Source organism: Monodon monoceros, unplaced genomic scaffold, assembly GCF_005190385.1.
Source record: "Monodon monoceros isolate NGI ecotype Baffin Bay Population unplaced genomic scaffold, NGI_Narwhal_1 Super_Scaffold_18, whole genome shotgun sequence".
In the NCBI taxonomy this organism is placed as follows: Eukaryota; Metazoa; Chordata; class Mammalia; order Artiodactyla; family Monodontidae; genus Monodon; species Monodon monoceros.
In genome coordinates this window covers 48,221,995-48,247,482 of record NW_021703774.1, presented here as the reverse complement: position 1 = coordinate 48,247,482, position 25,488 = coordinate 48,221,995, and the positions used below count along the sequence as shown (strand labels likewise).

At 51.3% G+C, this 25,488-nt stretch overlaps 1 protein-coding gene across 1 annotated transcript in view; it reads left to right on the top strand.

The window, feature by feature from the left end:
* Positions 1 to 19,963: 19,963 nt before the first annotated feature.
* LHX4 (LIM homeobox 4) overlaps positions 19,964 to 25,488 on the top strand; it is a 43,306-nt gene continuing 37,781 nt past the window's right edge. The window contains exon 1 of the mRNA XM_029229860.1: positions 19,964 to 20,264. Within this exon, the coding sequence (XP_029085693.1) occupies positions 20,189 to 20,264 (76 nt within the window). The 5' untranslated portion in view covers positions 19,964 to 20,188. The remainder of the gene's footprint in view (positions 20,265 to 25,488) is intronic.

Genomic DNA, 25,488 nt, shown 5'->3' with positions numbered 1-25,488 from the left:
AGATTCTAGGGTGAGATCTACCTGGCAGGGCTGGCAAGTTTCCAGGTGCTTCTTTGGCAAGACTTACTCATCTCTACGCTGAGAGAGCAAAAGGCCTCTCCCTACCTAGGGCAGCTGGGCTCCCCCAGAGGACAGCGGGCCTCAGTGCTGCCTGTTAACCTCCTTCCTCCACCACCGCAATGGCACGTCCTGCCCTCACCACTGTCTTCCTGGAAGCCTCTGCCACGGCAGAATTGCAGCTTGTGGTTGGAAGGGACCAAAACCTCGTCTAGGTTGAACCTGCTCTACCGTGTCCCCATCAAGTTCTCAACCCTCAGCGCTTCCGATGGTCACAGAGTTTAGCAAATAATGTTAAGAATATCGATCATTTGATAAAAACTCAGCTAAGGTCCCATTTTTACACCATACACCAGAGTAAATCCCAGTGGTGCAAAAATTATATAAGGCATAGGAAAATATAGCTGAATACTTTACTGTGTTTTAAGCACAAAAACAGTGGAAAAGGTAACTAAGGTGAGAGTTTGAACTACTTGATAACACCAATTTTTAAAAATAAGTTAAAAATAAAATCAAGCTACCTATTAAAAGAACTGGGAAATATATGTGATAAATATCACAAAAGAGGCACTTCCAACTGGTGGTCCAGTGGTAAAGAATCTGCCTTCCAATGCAGAGGATGCAGGTTCGATCCCTGGTCAGGGAACTATGATCCTACATGCCGCGGGGCAACTAAGCCCACGTGCCACAACTACTGAGCCCATGTGCCGTGGAGCCCATGCACCCTGGAGCCCACACGCCACAACTAGAGAGAGAAAACCTGCACACCACAACTAGAGAGAAGCCCGAGTGCTGCAGTGAAGAGACCGTGTGCCACAACTAAAAGATCCTGCATGCTGCAACTAAGACCCGACACAGCCAAAAAATAAATTAAAAAAAAATATTAAAAAGGAATATGTCCATTATGAAATATGCCATCTTCAGAAAGAGAGCAATTTGCAAGTACCTAAGATGTCCAAGGATACATTTCTGTTAACATAAATATTACTATTTATTACTATCTTTATTAATAAATGTACATATTTAACACTAATTATTGAATGTAATTTAATGTAAATGTAAAATTATTAAATGTAATATAATATATCCATCTATATTAATAATGTAATTTATAGCATTGTTTTATATATATATATATATATATATATATATATATATGTTAATGTTTGGCTAGAAAAAGTCTGGAAGAATATACACCAAACTATGACCAGTGCAGTTATATCTAGAAAGTGAGGTTGGGTGGACTTAAAACAGGACAGGGACTAGAGTGATCAAGGGAGGTATGTAGGGTGCAAAACTTAAGGAGATGCTTATCTTCAAGGTCCCACTATTTCAGGTCAGCCCCTGAGAGTGAGTGCCTCCTTAAATTTGGTGCCAAGGTGCCTCCATAGCCTCACCCTCATCCTGGCTCTGACTTAAACACTTAAGTACGTTTTTGAATTTTTGCAATAAACATTTTTGAAACAAAAAAATAAGGAAAATAAATAGAATTAAAGGATCTTACAGGTCTATTGTAAATAAGAAAAGCACTAAAGCCCTATTAAAAATGATGAGCCAAAGTATTAAAACCAGAAGAGAGATGCCACTTTTGTCTATCCTGTTGGCAAAAATGGAAGGAAAAAAAAAAAGATAGTGGTAGCTAGAGTGAGAGGAAATGAGATGCATCAGTTATCTATTGCTGTGTAACAAACCACTCCAAAGCTTAGCAGTTTGAAACAACAACAGTCGTTCATTTTGATCACAAGTCTGCACCTTGAACAGAGTTTAGCCTAAAATGGCTCATCTCTGCTCCATGCAGTGTATCTGAGTGTGGTCCATCTGGCAAGTTGATGTTGGCTGTCACCTGGAAGCTCAGCTATGCAGTGGGCAGGAGGCCTCAGTTCTTCTCCACGAGGGCCTCTCCATGGGCTGCTTGGGCTTCCTCACAGCATGGTAGCTGATCTCCAAGAGCAAACATCCAAAGAGAACAAGGTGGAAGTGCATGGCATTTTTATGTGCTAGCCTCAAAAGTCAAATAGCATTACTTTTGCCATTCTTCATTGGTTGAGGCAGATTTAAAGGCTCACCCAGGATGCAGATACAACGGGCTTCCCAGGTTCAAGAAGAGGAGTCCCCGGCTCCACCTTTTGATGGGTCAGTGATAAAAAGTTCTGGAAAACTATATAAGATGGAAGAGATTGTTGAGGTCACCTTTGTACAATCTGCCACAGAGCACTCTCAAACACTGCTAGTGGTAGTATAAACTGATACAAATTTGGGGATATATGTAATGTTTAATGTAATGCAACTGGTAATAAGTTTTAAAAGCTTTAAGAAAATATATAACCTTTGATCCAACAATTCTATTTTTGGAATCTATCCTAGGGAAGTAATTGAGGATATTTACTAAGATTTGCTACATGATGAATATTTATAATACCAAAACAAGATTGACCTAAAGTCCAAAATAGGAGATTGATTAAATTCTGGTACATCGTTACAGTGGAATACAATACAGCCAACAGAAATGATTTGAATGTGTTTTTCTTTGTTGTTTTTTTTTTTTTGTGGTACGCGGGCCTCTCACTGTTGTGGCCTCTCCCGTTGAGGAGCACAGGCTCCGGACGCGCAGGCTCAGCGGCCATGGCTCACGGGCCCAGCCGCTACGTGGCATGTGGGATCCTCCCGGACCGGGGCATGAACCCGCGTCCCCTGCATCGGCAGGCGGACTCTCAACCACTGCGCCACCAAGGAAGCCCTGAATGTGTATTTTTTAACCTGAAAATATTTCCACATCATATTGGTAAGTGAAAATATGAAGTTGCAGAAATAGTATGATCTTGTTTTTGAAAAAAGAAAACACGCATGTACTTATGGATACTGGATATAGGAGCAAAAACCTGGGATATATACACCAAAATGTTAACAGTGGTTAATAGTGGTGGAGTTATGGGTGTTTGGTTTTCTTTTTATTTATCTGTATTTTCTTATTTTTATTGAATAAATATATATTACTTGTACAATTGAAAACACTTTTTTTTTTTTTTGCGGTACACAGGCCTCTCACTGTTGTGGCCTCTCCCGTTGCGGAGCACAGGCTCCGGACGCGCAGGCTCAGCAGCCATGGCTCACGGGCCCAGCCGCTCCGCGGCATGTGGGATCTTCCCGGACCGGGGCACGAACCCATGTCCCCTGCATCGGCAGGCGGACTCTCAACCACTGCGCCACCAGGGAAGCCCCGAAAACACTTTTAACAGGCCAAGAATATGAACTGTCAATTCATAAAAGAAGAAATACAAAGATCAATAAATATATGAAACAATATCTTTTCAATAATCAAGGGAGTGAAAGATTAATAAAATCTTTTTCTATACATCATGCAACAATAAAATCTGATGCTGGTAAGGTGATAATGTAAGTTGGCAGAATATTTCTGAAAAAAATCAATCTTAAAGATGTTTATACTCTTTGATTCAGTAATTTAACTGCTCAAAATCTATCCTAAGGAAGTAATCAGAGATACTGACCAAAACCTGGAAACACCTACATGTCCACCATCAGAAGACCTGCCCCCACGGAGTGCAATGCCCACAGGGCAACTGGGTCCCCCCTTCCCAGGGCCATAGTTCCCACCTCTTCCTTTTGCATTCCCGATTTGGAGGCCAAGGGACAAGTTACCTTTATCATCACATTTGCCCTGTTGATTTAGAAGAGGAAAATATTTCCAAGCACTCATATCTCTTAACTGCATGAGTCATGTTTCAAGAAAAATGAAGAAAGTGCTATCTGTGTGAAGAATATTCCTATATATTTGATACTCAGACAGAGCATATCTCTGTCTAAGAATGGAGCTAGCTCACTTCATTCCTTACCTCAGCTGCCTGCCCCTTGGGCATATGAGTTGTGACCTGATTTGAGACTCAGCTGAGACCTCACTCCTTCGGCAAAGCCCTCTGAGCCCCTCAAGCCTGAGTCAGGTGCGCCAACCCCGTGAGAGCCAACCCCATTACCACCCGGCAACGAGGTCCCCTGGCTGTGGCCTCCTCCCCCAGCTCCTCTGAGCTCCACGAGCACAGGGACAGTTTTCCGCTCTTCCACTGCAGCGCCAGGACTTAACACGGGGCCTGGCACATCAGAGGTGGCCAGCGGATGTCTTTTGAATAAATGGGCATACATCCTAGGTTCTGCATTTCTCAAAGCATGTTGTCCCTTTTCGTACCCCTTTCAGTGCCGCTCAGTGAGTGCCCTGAGCATCAAAGATGCTTAACGATGTTAGGATGAGGGAATAACAAATTGTTAAGAATTTAAGAAATTATTGGGACTTCCCTGGCGGTCCAGTGGTTAAAACTCCATGCTTCCACTGCAAGGGGTGCAGGTTCGATCCCTGGTTGGGGAACTAAGATCCCACATGCCGCATGGTGTGGCCACAAAAAAAAAGAATTTAAGAAATTATTAAGTGGTATAATTATTATTACCACTGTGGATAAACGATATTTGAGTCAAGAGACCTGGTTTCAAATCCTGATGCTGCTTTTTACCAGCCACATAACCTTGGCAAGTGTTCTCTGAGCCCGAGTTTCTTCATCTGTAAAGAAGCTAGCACGGGGTTAAAGGTGTGTGTGTGACAGGGCCCAGCACATCACAGGATTTCAGACAGAGTCCCATTATCGATAGCTTCAGCCTTCCCTCGTAATCACAGCGGGCCAGGCATCGGGAAGGGCGGTGGACTCCAGAGACCCAAGCAACAAGGGACAACCAGGCAGCCAACACCCCTGGCTGCACGAGGCGCCGAGGCGCCAGGCCCTGGGTGTTGGAACTGGCCTGGAGGCTTGGCCACTCCCTACGGCTGTGGAGCGGCAGAGACAGGGCCCGGCTCAGGACAGTTCCTCAAAGGCAAGAAACACTATGTTCTCAAAGTCTTCTCTCTGAGGCCAGTTTCATTCATGGCCAGCCACAGGTCAGACCACGGGCACCAGCCTGAAACGTGTGTGGTAAAATGGACAAATTACCCTGATGAGTTCCAATTTTCGCTCTCCGGGAGCAATTCCCCACAGGCCTGTTCCAGAGCTGCAAGTGTGAAATGCGGCCTTCATGGTGGATTACCCGCCTAAAGGAAGCTGTCATCTCCAGGCCTCGGGGAGAGAGTGGGGCTAATTCTGCTTCTTCCTGGGACAATTCCTTTCTGTGTCCAGCTCCTGGCCTGAGCAACCCTTCCTGTCACCACTGCCCTGTTTCTGTGACTGAAAAGACTGAATCCACGTTGTGTGTGTGTTTGGGGGACAAGAGAGGACTTGCTACGGCAGGCCACACGGGCTGCAGATTGGGGAACAGTCTCCTACAGAGGGGCTGCCCCTCACGCCTTACCTCCCTTCTAGGGGAGAGTTTTGGGTGGGCTTCTCCTGAGGGGCAGTAACAATCATAGCAGATAGGCATATGGTGCCCTGTCCTCAAGGAGCGTGAGTTCCATTATAATTGGGCCACAGGATGGCTGAGGTGCTGAGGAAGCCCTGAGCTGTCACCTGCTCTTCAGGAGGGGACGTGGCGGGGAGGCACACAAGAGAAGCAGGTGTTCACTGGGGAGTTAGCATGGGGGCAGGGTTGGGGGGAAGCACCAAGAGTGAGTGGGAGGGACGTGGCTTAAGCAGGGGTCTGGAAGTCGGGACTTGATCGGCAGGGGCTGGTGGGGTGTTTCAGCAGGAGAGGGCACAGTCTCAGGTAGTTTTTAGCAAGATGTCCCTGCTGTGAAAGGTGCAGGCCTGAGGTCCAAGTTCTCCTCAGCCAGTAACATGTAACACCTTGGTACGGTTGCCCAGCCGTGCTCTGAATGCTTGCCCGCCTCTCCAGCTGCCTCTCTGGCCATACCCACAGGTACCCTCCCCACCCCAGGCTGGACAGTAGGACTTGTGGGCCCCCTAAGTCTCAGGATCTCTCACTCCATGGGCCTCATATGTGCTCTTCTCCCCACCAGAAATCCTTCCCCACCAAGCTGTCTGGGATCTTAGGTCACCTCCTCTGAGAAGCCTTCCCTGGCCCTCCTTATACACCCTGCCGCCAACCCCACAGTCAGGCTCTTCCTCCCCTCCCCTCTACAGGCACAGTAAGCACCCTCCTTCTCCTCTCTTGTTGCTCCTGCATTATTGAAGGTGCGTGCTGACCACACAGCCTCCCCTGTCACACTGTGAACTCTGGGAAGGCAGGGGCTGCATCCTCTCCATGCCTGTATCTCCTTGTTTGTCACCCTCGCTGCTCAACGAGTGGTTGATGAATGAATGTGTGACCTCCACATGCACTGGTAAGTAAAACACTTCCTGACTTTGCTAAGACTCATCTCGTCTCTGTCCCAGGCCAGTTCGGCTCTCTGCCCTGGCTGCACTCAGTACCCTAGGGAGAGCAGAGATGCCAAAAAGTGTTTTTTGGTTTTTTTTTAATTTAGGTTCTCAGAAGCGCTGTAAGATATGTCCATTGATAGACTCTTTTTGGCGAGCTTTTGGCACATGGTCTCTTCGGCAGAGCAGTTGAACATCTTATAAACACAGGGCCCCCAACCCCCCCCAAGTGCCATGCCTTCTTAAAGCTTAGTCCCAGAACAGGCCCAGTGACACATCTGCTGCATTCTATTGGTTAAAGTAAGTCACAGGCCCAGCCCAGATTCAAGGGGAGGGTACCCCACAAAGGCAGATACTAGAGATGTTCATTAGACATCACTTGTATGACACACGACCATGTGACCTCTTCTGACTAGTATAAACCCCAAAGGTCTACTCCATGGATGAGAATGTGGTGTGGTGTGTGTGCTCTTTAAGGATGTGGTCATGTAAGTGGCAACCAAATTTTTGAGAGCAACTCGTTTTTGTGTTTTCAGGAAATAGTCAACAATCTAAAATTCAGTTAAAACTCATAGCCCACTTTGAAAAAGCAAAGATCTAATCGTGAATTTTGGAGCTCACCTCTTATCATTGTCATTTCAATAAATGGTGGAAAAGCAAGTAACTCCAGATGGTACAGTTATTTTGAGAGAATTTACAATAATTTGGGCGCTAACTCTAAAGCATACGTAACACACACATAGCAAAATCACACTTTCAATTAAATTTATTCGAAGGCAAACCTTTGTGGGAAGGAATAGTCCTGGGAAGAACTGCCTGGTAATGGTCCTGGCTGCCTCTGAAGAGGGAGCCCCTGAAACCTGCCGTGTCCACACACAGGCCAGATGCGTGCCGCGCAGGGGTGCACAGACCTAATTCTGCAGGGCAGGCAGTGGGCTAGAAGTCCTCTCAGATGCTTCCAGCCTGAGGATCCGGTCCTGCGATGCCAGAGGTGGCTTTAAAAAGGGGCCAGGACTTGGAAAGAAGGAAAGAAGCAGTGTGCACCCTGGGCCTGGAGCAGCACCCTGGGGGGCTGGTGGGCAGGAATCCCCCAGCCTTGTCCCAGCAAGCAGCGCTGAAGCAGGAGGCTGGTGTGGCTTTTCCTGTGCCTTGGTGTCTGGGTGGTTATCCCAGGCTTTCCCCTTCTTCTTTAACTCTCATCACAGGGATCACGTGGCATATGTAATAAAGTCCAAAGAGTGCCACGGGAGAGCAGGAAGTACGTGAAAGGCCAGGGACCATTAGTGGTGAGAGGTAAGTAGGGCCCTGACAGCTGAGTAAGCCTGAGTCCCCAGCCAGTGACCACATTGATCTAAACAGGCCCGGCAGGGCCGCGTGGGCGCTCGGGGAGCAGCAGCTGAGAGCCTGCTTCCGCCCCTGGGAGGATGTGCTCCTCCCATTCTGCAGCAGTGGATTGCTTACAAACTCACTCGCTCCTTCATTCGTTCGTGTAACATATATTTACAAAGACCCCATAATATGCTGGTCCCCACACTTGGAGCTGGAAACATAATGGCAAACAAGACAGGTTCTTTACTGTCAGCAGGGAGTGTCAAGGACGGGGCCCAAGGCTGTCATAACAACATTTATTACCATCTACACAGCACCTGTTCAGGGCCAGGCCCTGAGCGCAATTATTTCAGGTGTAATCCCGAGGCAGGTGTTGCTCTCTCCGTTTTCCTGTGGTTGAGTAACTTGCCCAAGGTCTCCAGCGCTGAGGCCGCTAGTAAATGAGATCGCCTTTGGAGGGAACAGCTAGTGAGAATCAACAGTGCTTGAATGCCTCCTCAGAGCCGCCCAAGAGGATCCCCATGACTGAGTGGCTGGGACAAGGTGCGGGCACCCAAGCTAAGGGCAGCAATGTGTGTATTATCATGGATGTTGTTGTCATGACAATGCTGGAACCCCAGGAGGGACCTGCCCCATGTTAGCACAGGGATGAGGGGAGGGCGTTCTCAGGAAGCAGGGGCCTCGTCCACACTAGCTGGTGTGTCTGAGGCCAGAAAGCCTGGACCCTGTGGGACCTGGGCAACCTCCACGGGGAGGGCGCCAGCCGGCTCCTAGGGCTCACCTGTACTTCAGGGGCTAAACCCACACCCTGACAGTTGAGCAGGAGGCAGGGGTGCGTGGGACTCACTGGAGCCCATCCCTGGGCGGGGGTAGCTTCTCTGAGAGAGACCCTGGGCTGGAGAAATGGGCAGAGCAGTCCTGGGCTTCTCCCCGCTGCAATGAACAGCGTGACTATCCTGCACGCGGCCTCGAGACTGGGGACCTCCTGCACTCCGCACAGCACGCACTTCCTTTCTTTCCCTCCCTTTCTGAGCACCGCCTCTGAACACCCCCCACAGAACACACATTTCTTGCTATTTGGGCTAGTGCAACCACCCCAGCGATATAAAGAAATGGTTTCACCCTTGGTTTAAAAGTCAAGCTCGCTTGGGGCTGAAATTCTATGTCCTCAAGGCACTTGGGGGAGCCTTAGACGAGCCCTCAAGAGGAGGGTCACATACAATAGAACAATTCCGGCCGCAGGTCATTGATGCTGCTGCATTATGTGTTCTCAGAACTCATTTTATGTCGCCTGCACTGATGTTTCTGCTCGTTCTGGAAACTACCTACGGGCTCTCCTCATGATACATTTCAGGTGCTTTCGCTAAGCAGATGAAATAATTTTGTAGCCAGAAATGGAAGGAAATCAAGCAAACTCTTTCAATACCGAGGAGAGGAGGCACCACACCATCTCTTCATGGGGCTGATGGCCGGCAGGGTCCAGAGGCTGGTCCAGCTGGTTGACACTGGCCCGTGAATCAGGGACCTAACCCTGGTGAATCAGGTGCCACTGGTGCTAGGAAGTAGGGGGCTCGTAAGTGGGCCTCAGTCACGGGGCCTCAATCTAGACCTTCCTGCCAAAGCTTGGATACGGTGTGGCAGGTATTAACACACAGCCAATAGCTAATAATACTATCCTGAACATTTGGTGAACTCAGTATGTGCATTTAGGTAGCACAACAACCCCATAAAGTACTTGATATTATTTTGATGCCCATTTTACAGATGAATTTATTTTACCAGTTACTGTTCCATTACATTAATTTATCATTACAGTGGACATTCTCCAAGTGTCATCACTTGTATTTCTCTGTACCTACTCCCTGGTGCCAAATTCTGCCCATTCAAACCCTGCCTCTTTGTCCATCTCCTCACTTTTACTTGCGCCCTTTCGCTCACGGGAACCCCTTCTCTTCCCCCTTCTCCTCCTATCCAGATCCTTCCCATCCTCCAGCCATCTGACCACCCGGTGCCCAGTGGTCTCCTTCATCTGACCTCTGACCTCCCCCATCCCTGCCCCAGGCCTAAGCAGTGGGAATCCCAGCTCGGTCCTCCCTGGCCTTGCCTGTCCTTGTTTTCGGCCTGTGCTCTAGGAGGACAGCCAGGGGCTCACACCCTCTTGGCCACTTTCAAAGAGCCTGGGGGGCCATGAGTGGTGAGAGAAGGGTCCTCCCAGGGTGGGCTGGGGGGCAGGAAAGGGAAGCAGGGGCGGCTGGGCCCCCAGAGGCCACAGGCCCGTCTCCCCCAGCTGAGGGAGAGAGCTCACCAGGCTCTGGGGTGGAGGTGCTGGGCTGAGCTAATCACCTAAATGGACGCAGGCTGTTGAGAGACAGGCTCTATTCCCTAATAGAATTTGCCCTCAAGTGCAATTTAATTTTCTCTGAGGCGGCCTCTAGCCCCTCGGCTACCCTCCCCCAGACAGACCCTCATTTCCCCAGCTTCCAAGGGGGAGCAGAGCACCTTTCCTCGGAGGAAAGAGGAGAAGGGCCTCCCCTGGGCTCTGTCCCGATCTGTCCGTTTGGCCTCCTCCTTTGGAACAGCCCCGCCCTTGCCCCCCACGCCCCTCCCCCAGCTCCCACCCTAGATGGGGGTGCCGCTCCCCTCCCAGACACTCTCTGACTTTCCTCTAGAGCCGCCTGCACTCAGCACGCATTGAGAACAGCAGCTCCAGCCTCCAGTCCTCACCATGAAGGCAGAGTCTTCCCCTGACCTCTGGTAAGTTCACATGCTCCGAGAATGCTTTGTCCTGCTTAGTATCAGAGGCGTGGAAAGGAAACAGTCAGGAGGCGGGTGCGGGAGATACTGAAGTGGGAGGATAAGGGCCCACGTGCACACGTGCCCAGGCCCCGGTGGAGGCGGCAGCAGTCCCCTCGGAGCCCTGTGGTCTGGGGCAGAGCCCAGCTCCCGAGCACCCTGGGGACTTTCCTGCTCCACCACAACCTCTTCTGGGCTGGTTTTCCTTCCCCCGTATGTCCTCGTACCCCCAGATCTCAGACTGCAGTGCCCTGGAACCTGACTCTGGTCGCTGGTGGGATCAGAAGATGTGGGAATCTGGGCTCTGAGCGGTCCTGCTAATTTCAGAGTGGACGTGGGGAGCATCTTTAGAAGCTGCTTGCCATCTCTTTCTCTAAGATCCCGTCGGGCTGTGACAGGGGCTCAGGGAGGTCTATGCACGTTCATACCTGGCCCGTGCCCATGATCTTGGATTTCTCTCCCATCCCTCCCCCTTCACCCCCCACCCCTCCTAGCAGGGATGGGGTGAAGACCACAGAGAGAAGCCTGGGAGAGGAAAGCAGAGGAAAGGGGTGGGGCCCCCAGTGTTAGCTGAGGTGGCTTTCAGGGAAGGCAGGAAGCCTGCGGGGCCCAGACTGGTCCCTGGATTCAGGCGACCCTGTGACCATCTTCTTTATCTGGCGAGCCCTGGGGAGGGAACACTAGAATTCCTTTTTCTTTGCCATCAAAGCCTTGAAAAGAGCAGAGGGTGGGCCGAGGATGACGGAGAATGGATGGGTGGCAGGTCAGGGTCAACTGCAAGGGGGAGATGGCCATTCTTCAGGCAGAGCCACCTGCTCAGCCCCACTGGCTCCCTGCTGCAGCTGAGGTCTCTTCAGCAGCGTGCGGGGCCATCTCTCGTGGGGCTCCATTTGTGGGCATCCTCCCCACTCATGCACCAGCAAACGCTTATCAGTCCCCTACTCGAAGCCAGAAAATGTGCTAGGTTCTAAGGGGGAAAACAGGGACTGCTGTGTGTGTGTGTGTGTGTGTGTGTGTGTGTGTGTGTGTGTGTGTGTGTGTGTGTGTGTGCGTGTGTGTGTGAGCACAGTACAGTCAGGTCAAAACGCCCGGGAACAGTACTGGCCAACAGAAATATGATGCCAGCCACTTGAGTAATTTTAAGTTTGCTGGTAGCCACGCAACTAGAAAAAAGAAATGAAATTAATAAACGATTTTATTTAACCTAATATATCCAAAAGATTAGCATTTCAACATGTAATAAAACTTTCTAAAATCTTAATGAGATACTTTACACTCTTTTCTTTGTATTAAGTCTTAGAATCCAACATGCAATTGACATTTATAGCACATTTCATTTCCTATCAGCCACATTTCTCAGTAGCCACATGTGACTAGTGGCTTCTGTATTGGACATAGGTGCCCTAGAGCATGCCCACACACAGTGGCGTCCACGGGCCAGCAGGAAGGGCATGGCCTGGCAACTTGTTAGAAATGTAGAATCTCAGGTCCCAGACCTGCTGAATCAGAATCTGTATTTAAACAAAACTCCCAGGTGATTTATGCACACTGTAAATCCGAGGATCCTGTGTGTGCAGGGACAGGGAAGTAGAATGAACTTTTACGGAGCATTTGCTTTACGGGCTTTTCATATGATCTCATATGATCCCCAACAACCCCTTCTCAGGCGAATTATCTGAGTATTATCATCCCCAGCTAACACAGGAAAACAGAGGCTGGGACAGTGCAACTTCTCACAGCCACAAAGCTCAGATGTAGAGTAGAGCCAGGGTTTATGTCTTCTATGGAATGCTTCCTCGGTGAGGTCTTGGGGAAATCCTTTGCCCCCCAAAGCTCTCAGTATTTCTTCTTTGACCATCCAAAATGGCCATAGTCACAGTATGTCTTTGTCCCTTCACTGCAGGCAGAAAGTTTTGGTGATGAAGGGCAGGCCCCTTCCCAGTGAACCAGGGCTGTGAAGAGAGGAGATGGCCGAGCAGTGAGAGAAGTAAAAGAAGTTCCTTGTCCTTATACACTCACAATAGCGGGCATCTGTGGGGGACTTTCCATGTGCCAGGCCCTGTGCTAACAGCTGGAGCCCTCCTGTGACAATACTAGCACTCTCCACATACCGGTCAGTAAGTGGAGGCTCAGAGTGGGTCACCCTCCAGCAGTCGGCGAAACTGAAGTCCATCTGGTCTCGGGGTCGGGAGTCTGACCCCCGCCTCACCACTTCTCACATGAACCCCACCCCTACCCTGGCCTTTCTCCTGTCACCTCTGCCCACATCTGGCACATTCATGGTTTTTTTGGTTGTAAGTCAGTTCCTGAGAGGAAACTGCTGAGTTAAGTTCCTCCAGTAAAAATTCTTTCGCCAAGATGATGACAGGGTTGTTTTATAGGTTAGCCTTGACACCTGCAGCTATTTTCAAATGGATCCAGGCTGGACTTCCCACCCCTCTTCCTCCTGCTCCCCGTTTATAGCCTCCTCCTTAGAAGCTGAGACAACAGATCATCAGGTTAGAGGCTCTGGGAGTGGGCCCTGGTATGGTAGTGTAGACAGCCCCACATTTTTGCACTGTTTCCTCATCGGTAATGTGGTCGGATTACGATGGGCCCTACCTGGCTTGGGTGAGAAAAGGTGTGGGGAGGCCCTTAACCAGCTATAAAGCACCACAAAAATGTTGGTCACTGAATCATTCTTGGATTCAGGATGCCTCTGAGTCCTGGAGACTGAAGAGGGAAATGGGGTAGGGAGAAAGGGTGTCAGCTGTGCAACATCTGGAGTCCAAGTTCTTTCTTTAAATGAACTTGAATATTAGGTCAACTTTAAAAACAAAGGCAAAGAGAGCGTAATTGCAGGTTGTGTGGGCAGAGCGGTTCTTCTGAAGAGAAGATATAGCATCGAGTATCTCAGTGTGCCATGGAGAGGCTGTTTGGGGAAGGATGCAGAAAGAGCAGAGCCCAGTTACTGATTACGACTGTGGGTCACCTTATTAACAACCACCACAATGACATCTGATTGCCTTCTGTGTGTTGAGCACAGGGCTCTGGGGTTTATATGCATTATCTCTAATCCAACAAGCACCCTGCAATGTAGGGGAGGCGTTTCCCAATTTTACAGATGAGGAAAGAAGTTGGCAAGATTAAGTAACTTGCCCTAGGTGTCAAGTGAGCCCTGATGGTCTGACCCATTGCATCAGAAGGCTATTTTCAGGGAACCCTTCTCCCAGCCACCACCCAGCTGTATCATCCTGTCTCCTTTGCTTGGTACAAAAGCTGCCTGTTTCCATAGTGGAGTGGGAGCTTTTCACAAGATGGTTAAAATTTCACCAAGGAGTAATTTTGGCACCTTGACCTCAGCTTGTAACCATGCTGTAAGAGTAGGGGTCTCCTCCACCTCCAAAACGGGGAAAAAAAAACAATCATGGGTCTCTCTCCCAACTAACATTTTTAGGAAAGAAGAGCTCCCAAGTTCTAGTCTTTGCTTGAAAGTTCCAAGAGAGTTTCTTGCCTCTCCCATAAATATAAAACAAGAGAAAGAAAAGCAGGCAAAATACTACAGAGGGGGTACAATAATGATGCCAGCCAACGTTTCTAGGGAAAAGCTCCCTAGGTGCTTCAGGTGACCATCTGTGAGGAGAGTACCATTGTTATTTAGCCATTGAGAAGGCAAAGCAAGGAAACTTCCAAAGGTTACCTCAATTAGGATGTACACAAGTTGGGATTTGAATGCAGGTACCCTGAGCCTAGAACCCAAATGTCTGCTAACCCAGTCTCTGAGTCCCTCCCAGCACAAGGAAGGCAGATGCACCTGGGGAACTTTGCTGACACTATATCACCGGCAGGCTGGGAATCCTGGAGCAGAGCAGGCTACGGGCTATCTGCACCTGACACCCCGGTCATTGTCTTCCAGGGTCCAGCCAGAAGCTGGCATTCAATAGATGTTCAGTGAATGCACGAATTAAGAAATAACCTAAAATACTCTAGATTTTTGATAGGAAATCAAAAGAATGAACCCTGAGATTAGAATGAAACCAAATTCCCCAATTCATTCCTCTGCTCCCCATACACATAGGCCATGGGGTACAATAGCTGCACAGGTGGATCCGAGGATTTGGCCTTGCCAGGTAATGTATTCTGTGTGGACCCACCACCTGGCGATGCCCAGGAACCTTCAAATAAAAGTTACTTTATGGTGCTGGCAGAAATATAACCAGACTACCTATGACAATACCCTGGCTCCACTTCTTACTACCTGTGCAACCTTGGGCACATCACTTGACCTCTCTGTGCTGACTCAGTTTCTTCATCTGATGGGGATAATAATAGTTCCTGCCTCAGGGGATTTGTGAGGATTGAATGAGTTAACATATACGGCGCACTTAGAGCAGTGCCGGCGACATAAGGGTTAGCTTTTGTCACTTTCCTTCTTTCTCTAAGGATCCCAGTGCCCTTTACTTATTCCGTTTCTCAGCCACTTACTGACTCATAATCTCATTTTAAGAGTTAGATGTCTAAGTACAGGACCATCTCTTTTCCATGTCCCTTAAATCCCTGTGTCAAGGACACAGGGCAGGTTTAAGATGAGCAGTAACTAATCGGCATCCCAGCGGGGAGAGATCCCTGGAAGATTCTGGGAAGAGAAGGAGACAAATGACAAAGTGGTGGGCTCACAAAAGGGGCCTGTGACAAATGACTGGGAGGACTGGGTGGACAGATGGAGAAGAGCAAAGGCCCCTGTCCTTTCATTGGAGAACTCCTTGTGGCTCCCCGAACAAGACAGTGACTCCCCAGGGGCTGGGCTTAGGGTTTGTCTCCCTGGTTTTCTCTGCTGGGATGACTAATATGGACCAGGGCAGAGGGTCTATATCAATCTAGCCCAGCAGAAAAATGAATGAAAATTGAATTCCCCAAGGAGAATCGGGGAGCTGTTATCCAGACAGAGATAAATCAAAGGATGCCACAAAGACAAGGGGGAGCAGGATTCCAACAGCAGGAGAATAATTAAGGAAACAGTTTCAAAATGCAAATGATAAAAGAGGGTTTGAGAGGAATAAGGACAGGAGGAAATAATTGGAGATGGGGTGACAAGGAGCAGAGGCAGTGAATTCATCCCTCAGTGGAGAAAGAGACTGGGCCTCAGGATTCCCGGTGTCTGAGGGTGAACTTGCCCACTCTGTGAAGTTCCTAAAATGCAAGGGTTAGAAGACACACAAGTCTGCTGTGCAGAGTGGACAGAGCACCAGATTGGGAGTCAAAGGCTGGATTTAATTTCCAGTTGACTCTGCAACTTATTAGCAGTGTGACCTTAGGCAAACCACTTAACTTCTCCGTTTCCTGATAATCATACCCAAGCCCAGGCATGATTATGAAGATCGAATGAGATAAAATATGTGGAGGAACTTTGTAAAATGTAAAGACGAATGGAAGCTTTAATCATTTTCTTAAGTTGAGTTTCTGGAGATTCTTCCCTTAGAACTGGATCCACTGACGTGTTGGGTTTGGTTCCCAGAAATGTAATATGTAAATGTCCAGAAAGTACCAGATACTCTTGCTGGCTATTGACCGACTGCCCTGACAGAACTTAGACCTGGGGAAAGCCACATCACCACCAGGCCATCCTCTGGTAACTACCCTCCCATTGGGTTGTAGCTGGAAGGCACAGGTCTGAGGAGGCTCTGAGGACCATTGCTCCTGGGACGTCACTGGCCAGCCATGGGCAGCTTTCAGTGGGAAAAGCCCTGAGTCAGCTCAGAGGTTTAAGTCCGAACAGATGCACCCCAATGGTCTTCCTGGGCTATTCCACAGTAGAGATTATCTGCCTTCTGTGGGAATCAGCCATTCTTCCATTCTGTGGAGGGTAGAGACAAGCTTAGCCCCTGTTAACCTCAGTTTTTTCATCCACCAATGCCACTTATTGAACTGTTGTGAATAATAGGTGGAATTATACATGTAGAAGCACTTACCCTGGTGCCTGACACAGTTTTAAACTTTCCATAAGTGTTGGTTATTATTATTACCACCATATGCTGTTATGTTGTTATCATTATTGCTAACTGCAGCAGCAGCAGGCACTAAAAAATACATTTAAGGAAAGATTTTTATTGGGGATTCATTATTAGATGGGAAGGCTAAGGCCCCAGGAAGAAAGTGAAATACCTTGGCAGATGTAGATGTTAGTGGAAGACCTTGGGAATGGGACTGAGCTCATACCAGGAGGCAAATACCTCTAGAAGAGTTTAGGAATGTAACAAGGGCATTTATTCGTGGAGCTACATTGCGTGTACATGTGGGAACACAGAGGGGTGCGGGGGGAGCAGTTGCTCACAGGGTCAAGAACTGAGAGCCAAACGGATCTCCCAGGGCTCCTCTGCCATTGGATAGACTTGAAAGTGGCATCCCCTGAACAAGCCCTAGGTACAGGAGAGTCTCCACCACAGTAATGCTGCCCCTCACCCAGTGAATGACTTAGTGCCATGCAGTGGGAAGAGGGCAGGACCCAGGCAGGTTCATATCAGGGGAGTAGGAGCCGCAGAGAGCATTTTAAAAATGTAATATTAAATTATAAAAATAATTACCACATATGCTCTATATTTCACTGCATATAAATATTTTATCTTTTATGGATATTACTGAAAACATATAACAACTTTACAGTAAATCTGAAAAAGAGAAGAAAGAAAAAATTTCATAAAATACATCTCCCTAATATACTATTTTCCATAATGTACTTCTGAATAGCATTCTGATATATTACCTTCCAGTTGGTCCCGTGTTTTTGAAAACAACTTTTATTAGTTTTTTTCCACTTTATAAAATAACGTGCTCATTGAGGAAACTGAAAAAAGCAAAAAGAAGAAAATAAAAATTATAATGTACAGGTAACCACTTTTATATTTATATATATTTCTATTTACGCTTCTTTAAAAAATAATTATCCTAAAGTTCATACTGCTTCATATTCTCTTTTTTCCCTCACTTCCTTATAAATCTCAAACACTTTTCTACATTATTACTCTTGTGTTGTATTTTCTAATGACTGTATCATTCCATTTTATATACTCTAATAATCCCCTGCTGTTGGATATGCAGGTTATTCTCTTTTTTAAACGTCCTTGCAACTATATCATTATAAATATTCTTGATTATTTACTGTGGACAAATTTTTCTATGGATTGGGTCAAATCCATCACACTGTTGGGCTATAAAAGATATTGCCAAAATGCCCTCAGAGGACATTGTCCCTCTTTGCATGCCCACCAGGAAACTGTTTTCTAATTTCCCCACACCCTAGACAACAATGGGATTATCACTGCTTTTATCTTTAACATTTTTACATACTTATAATCATACAATAGTGCATTCTGCTTTTTAAAAAATTTAGTATTTCACAAGCATTTCCATGTTGCTAGGTTTCATAATTAGTTTCAATAATTGTATATTACTTTTCTTTTGTTGCATTTTTAGGTTATTTTTCTCCAAAATGTAATGCTGTAATAAGCATCTTCATGTAGGAAACTTGTTTCGAATTTTATTATTTCTGTGGAATAGACACTCAAAAGTGGAATTTCATGAGCTAAAGGGTATGAAAAATTTATGGGTTTGATACATATTGCCTAATTGCTTTCCAAACGAATTTAAGAGCTTATAAGCACACCAACAATATTTGTGAGAGTAGCAGCATCAAATAACCTTCACCAGCACTGAATTCTACCATCCGCCCCCCTTTACTCATTGAACAGACAAAAAAGGTGTAAGTGCTACGATGCTTTGTTTCTCCTGTCTTTGATTCTTAATGAGGCTGGCATTTCCTCGTGTTTGTTTACTAGCTAAATTTTTGTAGAAAGCATTTTGGTAAACACTGAAAATGTCACCGGGTTCTTGGCTTTTTTCCTGTGCCCTGGAGTTACCTCGCAGGTAAACAGGGCAAGAGATGATGCCAACCCAGTACTAGGTCACATAGAAGTCACTGTGACTTCATTGAAAACAAATTCTAAGCGCTGACAGCCATGCCATCCGCTCCCACACTCACCAACCCTGGTGTCCCCTTTTTGGGGACAACGCCAGAAGAAAAAGCAGGGGACACGCTGGAAAGTTGGAGAGAGCACACAGTTCCCTTTCCCACCCGGGCTGGACTCCACTATGCTGGGATTACACATATGTCTACATCTCTAGAACGAATTCCGAGTGGCGGTGTCGCGAGCTCTGGGATCCAGAAAGCCGCCGGGCCCGGGGGACGGGTGTTCCGCGTCTGCCGGTCAGGCGGCGTAGAGAATCTGATGAAGCATTAGGAAACCTCGGCGGAGACCTGTCCCAGCGGTGGGCCTTCTGTTTTATTTCCTCCAGGAACTCGCGTTGAGAATTGCTGTGTGTGTGTGTGTGTGTGTGTGTGTGTGTGTGTGTTGTAAATACCGTAACAACACACGCCTTTGCTGGTTAGCCCCTGGGGTGGTGTGCTCGCTGCCGCCCCGCACACACGAGGTGGGGAATTGTTCAAAACGCCCGCGGTCGCAGCGCTGAGGCAGAGCGGTCTTTGAGGACCGAGGGCAGGACAAGCTGAGAGGACGCGGGCAGAGCAGTCGGGACGGGGCGGGAAAGGACTGAGGAGCCGACTCGGGGCTGCAGGCCGCGGCGTGCGGGGGCGCGCACCGGGGGCCCGCGCCCTGCCACCTCCGTGCGCAGACCCTGGCTGCTCTCCTCGGCCCGCCGCAGCCCGCTGCGTGACTCGCGCGTTCCAGGCTGAGTACTGGCTGTCCCTGGCCCGGCCTCAGCCAGACGCGGAGGAGAGCGAGCAAGGGCTGGGAAGCGCCGGCGGGGAAGGAATTGGCCGGAGGAGAGGAGGAGGAGGAGGAGGAGGAGGATGGAGTCATCTAGTTACGGAGCACGCTCCGTCCGCCCAAGAGAAGCCCGGGACCAAGAGAGCGCGACGGGAAGACACCGCCGTGCGACCCAGGCCTCCGGAGCGCCTGCCCCGCCCTTCCCCGCCCCTTGGTTCGAACGGAGGGGCGGAGAGGACACGAGCAGCCGGCTGAGGCCGGAACCCCGAGAGGATCCACGGAAACCTGCGAGTCCCAGACGCGGCAGTCCGGGACCACCTGCTGCCGCGGCCGAGCCAGCTGCAGTATTTATACACGGGGCGCTAGCCAGCACCGCGGGGAGCAGGGGGAACGGCCCGTGAGGCCCCGCCCCGCTCCATGCGGTCCGGCCCTCCTGCCCGGCCGGCCTCTCTCAGGGCGCTAGCACCACCACTCGGGCCTGGGTCCGCCGCTCGCTGCTGGGTGGGGGGGCTTGGCTGAAGGGCGGGCCGCCCTGCGGAAAGCGACGTCACGGCCGTTCCTGCAGTGTGAATGAATCAAAATGCCTGGGTGACCGCGGCCTCCTGGGCGGCCGGCACGCGAAGGGTGGAGGGGGAGGGGGAGAGAAGCGGGCGGGGGGAGGGAGGAGGGGAAAAAAGCCAGAGCTGCAGCAACAGCGTCTCCTCAACCCGGGATGTGCACCAACCCGGGAGAGCGAGATCAAAGGGATTTGAAACAGACTGAGGACTGGCGGGGGGAGGGGGCCAGGCAGCCTGTGGAATCCTCCTGTAGAGGCGGAGGGTCCGGCTTCCACCGTGACTTCGGCGGTCTGGTTGGGTTTTCTATTATTTTCAAATTTCTGAATCCAGCTTGAGCGAGAGAACGAGAAATCTCCGTAGACTGCGACTCGCTGGCTCTCGCTCGGAGATGATGCAGAGCGCAGCTGTCCCCGCGGAGGGGGCTGTCAAGGGGCTCCCGGAGATGCTTGGTGTGCCGATGCAACGTAAGACACCCCCCTTTCTCGCTGACTTAATTTGATAACAAGACGGCCGGCAGCTTTGGCCGGTTTGGGGCGGGCCGGACGCTGCGCGTAGCCTGGACCGGAGAGGACGGGCGGGGCGAGGGGCCGGCGGCCCGGGCGCAGAGGCGGTCACAGGGCAGGGGCACCACCTAGAGTGCGTTTGAAGGGCCTGGCCCTTGGCTTTTGGGGGCCGAAAGTGAAAGCCTCCCGGATGGTGCTTGAGGCGAGCCTAGGGATACCGAACCCCGCATCCCCAGCCCATGTTTTTTCTAGGAGCCTTGGGGAGAGTGCTGTCTGGGGACAGGCACCAGAGGAAAGAGCTGCAGGCCAGGCCTAAGCGCTGGGGTGGTCCCCCAAACCCTCCTCCCCCGCCGGGGGAGGGGACTACGGTCAAAGCTCGCAGTACCGCTAGTGCAACTTCACCCCAGCTGGCGGGAAGTTAGAGAGCGCGTCCCCCGCCGCCGGGGCTGGCGGCGCAGAAGCCCAGGCCACACGCGCTGTCCCCGCGCGCAGGGCGTGCGCGCCTGGTGCGTCCGCAGCCGCTGCTGCCCGCGGCGCCCGCCGCCTGCGCCGCCAGGGACTGCCGGCTCCTGGTGAGGAAGTCCACTCGCCATATTCTAGCTAGCCGAGGAATGAAGGGAGGGAGAAGCACCGCGACGAAGTTGTGAACTCGGGGTACGAGAGCAGGCTCTCAGTATGGTTCAGATTCGAAAGGAGAGAGATAAGGGTGTGCGGGCGCTTTCTTTCCCGTGCCCGAAATTAGGAAGGCGGCCGGAGCTCGGGGCTTGTTTATCCTCAGGTGCGTGCGTGTGTGTGTGTGTGTGTGTGTGTGTGCGCGCGCGCGCGCAGGGATTTTCCCAGTGAGAATTTTCTCTGTTCCTTGCTGGTGAACGAGGTCTTCGGTGGAGAGTCTGTGCGGAGGCCAGAGCAGGTCCCGTGGCGTCGCGCTCGCTTGGCTGGCGCCGCGTGAGCCCTGCCCCGCAGGCTCGCGGGTTCTGCGGAAAGCCTCTGGGCACGGTAGAGAGAAGAGGGGTTCCCTCACTCCGCTCGCCAAGGGGCTGTGCTTCCGCCCGCGACTTCTTCAGTGGACCGGTAGCTACATCCTTGAGGTTTAAGTAAGGACCGGCTCATCCACGGAGGGTGCCTACCTAGGAACTAGGGCGCAGCAGCGCGCCCTCCTGCGCCCCGGCTCTCCATGACATGGTTTCTGCCCCAGCAGTACCTCCAAGGCAGGCTGGCGAGCGTGTCTGTCCCCTCACACCCCTACCCCGCGACTTCCTGGGAAGTTTGTGAGAAGGGACTAGAAGAGGATAGCTTCACTCAAACCTACTTAGGTTGTTCCTTGACTATATACTACAGCTATGTTTTGTATCTTTTTCTGTCAACTGTTGGCAAACAGTTCCAAGTCTGCGCTGTGCCTTGGGGAATTTACCGTTAAGATGTGTCTGTGGAAGGCGTGGGGGATTCACTGACTGTCACCTTACTACCCCAGCCCACCGAGGGCAGGGAGGGAGTGGATTGTCAGCCCCTGCACAAACACAAACCCTGGCCAAGGCTCTGCACCTTAAGTTGATTGTACCTTTGCGTGAGTGAGGGGAGTGTGTGAGTGGGCGCAGGTGTGTGTGACTCATGTCCTTGTTACCCGATACAGCTGTGCTTTAATAGTTGCGGTCCGTAGGTGGCCTCTGTTAGGACCGCAATGTAAGACGGTGGGTTTTGCTCTGACAGCCTTTCTTTGGATGCGCAGGACACACTCTCAGAAGGTCTCACTTTTCGTTTTTCTTACTCAGAGACAGCTTTGATTTTGTCGTCAGGAACTCGATTTCCTAAATTGCCTAGAACTCACCTTCAGAGCTACAGTTCGCCAGGCCTCGGCGTCTGGGTTGGAACTGTGGAAAACTTAATGAGGTAGAGAAGGGGACTCTCATCCCAGGGTGGTCCAGTGAGGCAAGGCTGAACCAGGAGGGGTTGGTCCGACCTTCCTTTTGTCTTGCCGTGGTTCTGTGGCCTGGGTTGGAGGAGGCACTGGCCAAAATTTAGGGGACCAATCCCTGAAGGCTTTGGGATCAGCTTTTTTTTTTTTTTCTTTTGGGGATGTGTGTGGATTTTACCCTCCCCCATTGCAGCAGATCTGGCTTCTGGCTATTAAGCTCTTGGTGCTGGGCACTGGGGGACTGGTCCCCTCTGGCACATATACCCGATCATTCTCTTTCTTGGGGCATCGGACCCAGTAGCCTAAGAATTCCATGGGGGGGGGGTGGTTGGACATGCCCTTGGGCCTCAGGGAGGAAGAGGGGTTAATCTCCGGCTGTGGGTGTTTAAACCTGGTAGTGGAGGAGACAACAGAAAGGCTCTCCCGCAGGGATCCCTCCAAGCTGCCAACTGGAAGGGTCACCCGCCACCCCACCACCAGGTTCTGCTTCTTCACTCTGGGCCACCACAGATGGAGCACTTGGCAGCGCAGGTCTAGAGATTCCCCAACCTCAGTGCCTCTGGTGCCCTGGCCTCTAGGGGTGTTTTAGGGGTTGGAATCCAGTATAGTCTTTTGCTTTGGAGGGATGGGTGAGGCGCATTCCCTTCAGGAAAACGTTATCAAATTATGTAATCATTTCTCTCTTTTGGTGGCCTTCTTCCTTACACCCTGTACGCCCCCCACACACAGCGCCTCCCGACACTGCTCGCTCCTGGGTGGCCTGATCTTTGAAGCGATTGCTGGCCTTCTGCTTTTCCGTGCAGAGGTTGCGGAGCAGGTCCCGGCCTTCCCGCTCCGAGAGCCCCTGGGTCGCCCAATCGGGCCGTGCCCGGCTGGGGCTTCTCCGGACAAACTCGGGGGTCTTTATCCGTTTGAGGGGCGTAGGCCTGAGCAAGAAGCTCGGGAGAATCCGGAGGGAGGAGGCTGGGAGCAATTCGAGACCAACTTTGGGTAGAGAAATAGAACACCCCTCGCCCCCCTAAAGCGCGGACTGGTGGGCGGGGCAGCCCCCCTCCCGCCGCCTCAGGTCAGTGTTTTTTAAGGAACTCGAACCCCGGCTCCTTGCTCTGAGTGGTGGGAGTGCTCTGCAGGAGGCAACACCCTCGACACCCTCGGGGTCACATCCAGCACGCGCAGAGTTCCTTGTTTTGTGGGCGCCAGTGGATAGGTTCAAAAAAGGACTTCGTCCTAAACTGATGCGTCCCAGCTACTTGGCCCACGATTTAGGGTGGCTGGTTTCTCTTGTTTCCGGCACAACCTGCCTTTGTCCGGGGTCGTCCCCGCTGCCTCCCCCAGGGCTGCCAAGGTGCGAGTTCCCACAGTGCCTAACCCAGCGCTGGGTGCGCTGGCCTCTTAGCCTCCTCCGAACCTCTCTCCTCCCCGAATCCAGCAGTTCCCCCACGCACCTGGGTCCTGTCGGCCCCTCTTGCTGACCAAGACGTTTGGGAATAGTGAGGGACGTCCAGGGAGGTGGGCGTTTTATCCGCCCCTTGCCCTCGGTTTTGGTCCATCTCACACGTAGTCTCCCGGGGCTCGCAGGAAAGGACAACGGACATCCCAGAATGCTGGCTAGGGAGCAGGCCAGCCCCGCGGGAGGAAGGAGTGATTCGCCGGGTCCAGGCTGGGAGTGGTAAATGAGAAGCCAGCCCGGGCGTCTCCCATCCCTTCCTTGTCTCCTAAAAGATCTATCTTGCGCTCATGTGAACCCCGAAGCTGTGGGGAAAGGGCATTTGATTTTGTATTTGGCAGGATCTGGGCGAAGGACTCCTCAGGACGCCTCACTACCCTTTCTTCCCTTCCTGGCGCTCCTGCGTGGGGTGAGGCTCCCTGCACTGGTCGCGTTAGAATCCTCGTCCCCGACCTTATCCTTTTGCGGGCCATTTCTTAAGGGTGGAGTGAACTCACTTCCCGGTGGGCAGTTCTCTCAAACTCTAGAGCAGGGATTTGCTCTTCTTCCCATTCCTGTCTTTTCTCGTGGTGCCAGGAAAAAAAAAAAAAAAAAAACGGAAAAAAATATAGAGATTGAAATTCCATCAGATTCCAGTACAGATATCCAAATAGCAGCCCCCGAAGCCACAAACCTCCTTCCCCGCGTCACAAAAATATTGTCAGGGGCGGGCCAACTTTTAAAGGTCAGACTGGCTGTCCCCGTCGGCAGATTCGGGCCTCGCGGGTTGGGGATTCAAATTCTCCAACCGTGAGGATCCCGTCCCAGCGTCGGGCTAGAGCCACGCACCAGCCAGAGGGAGTTTGGAGAAACCCGGGTGACTGCGGCCGTGCCTCGCTTGGGGTGGCGGGAGGCCGAGGGCGCCCGAGGGGCGCGCTGGCTCCGGCCTCCTCCGTTCCCTTGCCTAGATCGGAGAGGGCAGAGAGGGCGGAGGGGAGCCCGCCTGGGAAGCCGCAGACTCAGGGCGCTCAGGGAGAGGAATTAACGATTTAACCAGGACAAAGAGCAGGCAGGTGGGGCGGGTGAGGGGCGAAGGTCTGCACTGAGCGGTCCCATGTCCGTGTCTAGGTAAGACGAAAAGTCGGGACTGAAGAGAGGAGACAGGACCTAACTCGAGTGGTTTCCTCGCTCGGTCGCGGTCCATCCTCGCGGAAAACCAGAGCCAGGCGGGGCCGGGCGGGAGCGGCGTCCTCGGGTCTGGGAGCGCGACCTGCGTGACCTCGCCGCCACCAGGGCAGAGCTCCTCCGCCCCGCGGGCAGGCGCCGGCCTGGGTGGCCCGGGGGACTGACGATGAATTGCATCCAAAAGCGTTTGCTGCGCACCTATGGGCGGTGCAAGGTCCTGAGCGAGCCTGCCGCGCGCCCTGGGTTTTTGAGGGCTCGCTAGGGGAGGCAGGTGCGGACAGGGCGGCCCTTCCCGCGGAGCCGGCTTCGCACGCACCGCGTCCAGCCGCCCCGAGTGGAGGTCGCAACTAAGCAGGGGGCAAAAGGGGGACGGCCACCGCGCGGCGCATTAGGCATTTCTGCTCTTTGGCCCTTTCCCACCGTCCACCTTGCCCGTTCCTCTTCCTATTATCCTTAGCGGTCTGGGATTGGCCAAACCCGGAACCAGTTTCCTACCTGTTTGCAGCCGGGCAGACTTTTTTCGCGCGAAGAGGCGCGGCAGGTGGGAGCGCGGCCAGAGAGCGGCGACAGTAAGCTCTTTTCTTGCGCATACGCATTTCGCAGAATTTGGGAAGACATTTGGGAAGACAAAATTAACCCCCTACGCTGGCGGCCCAAGTCTT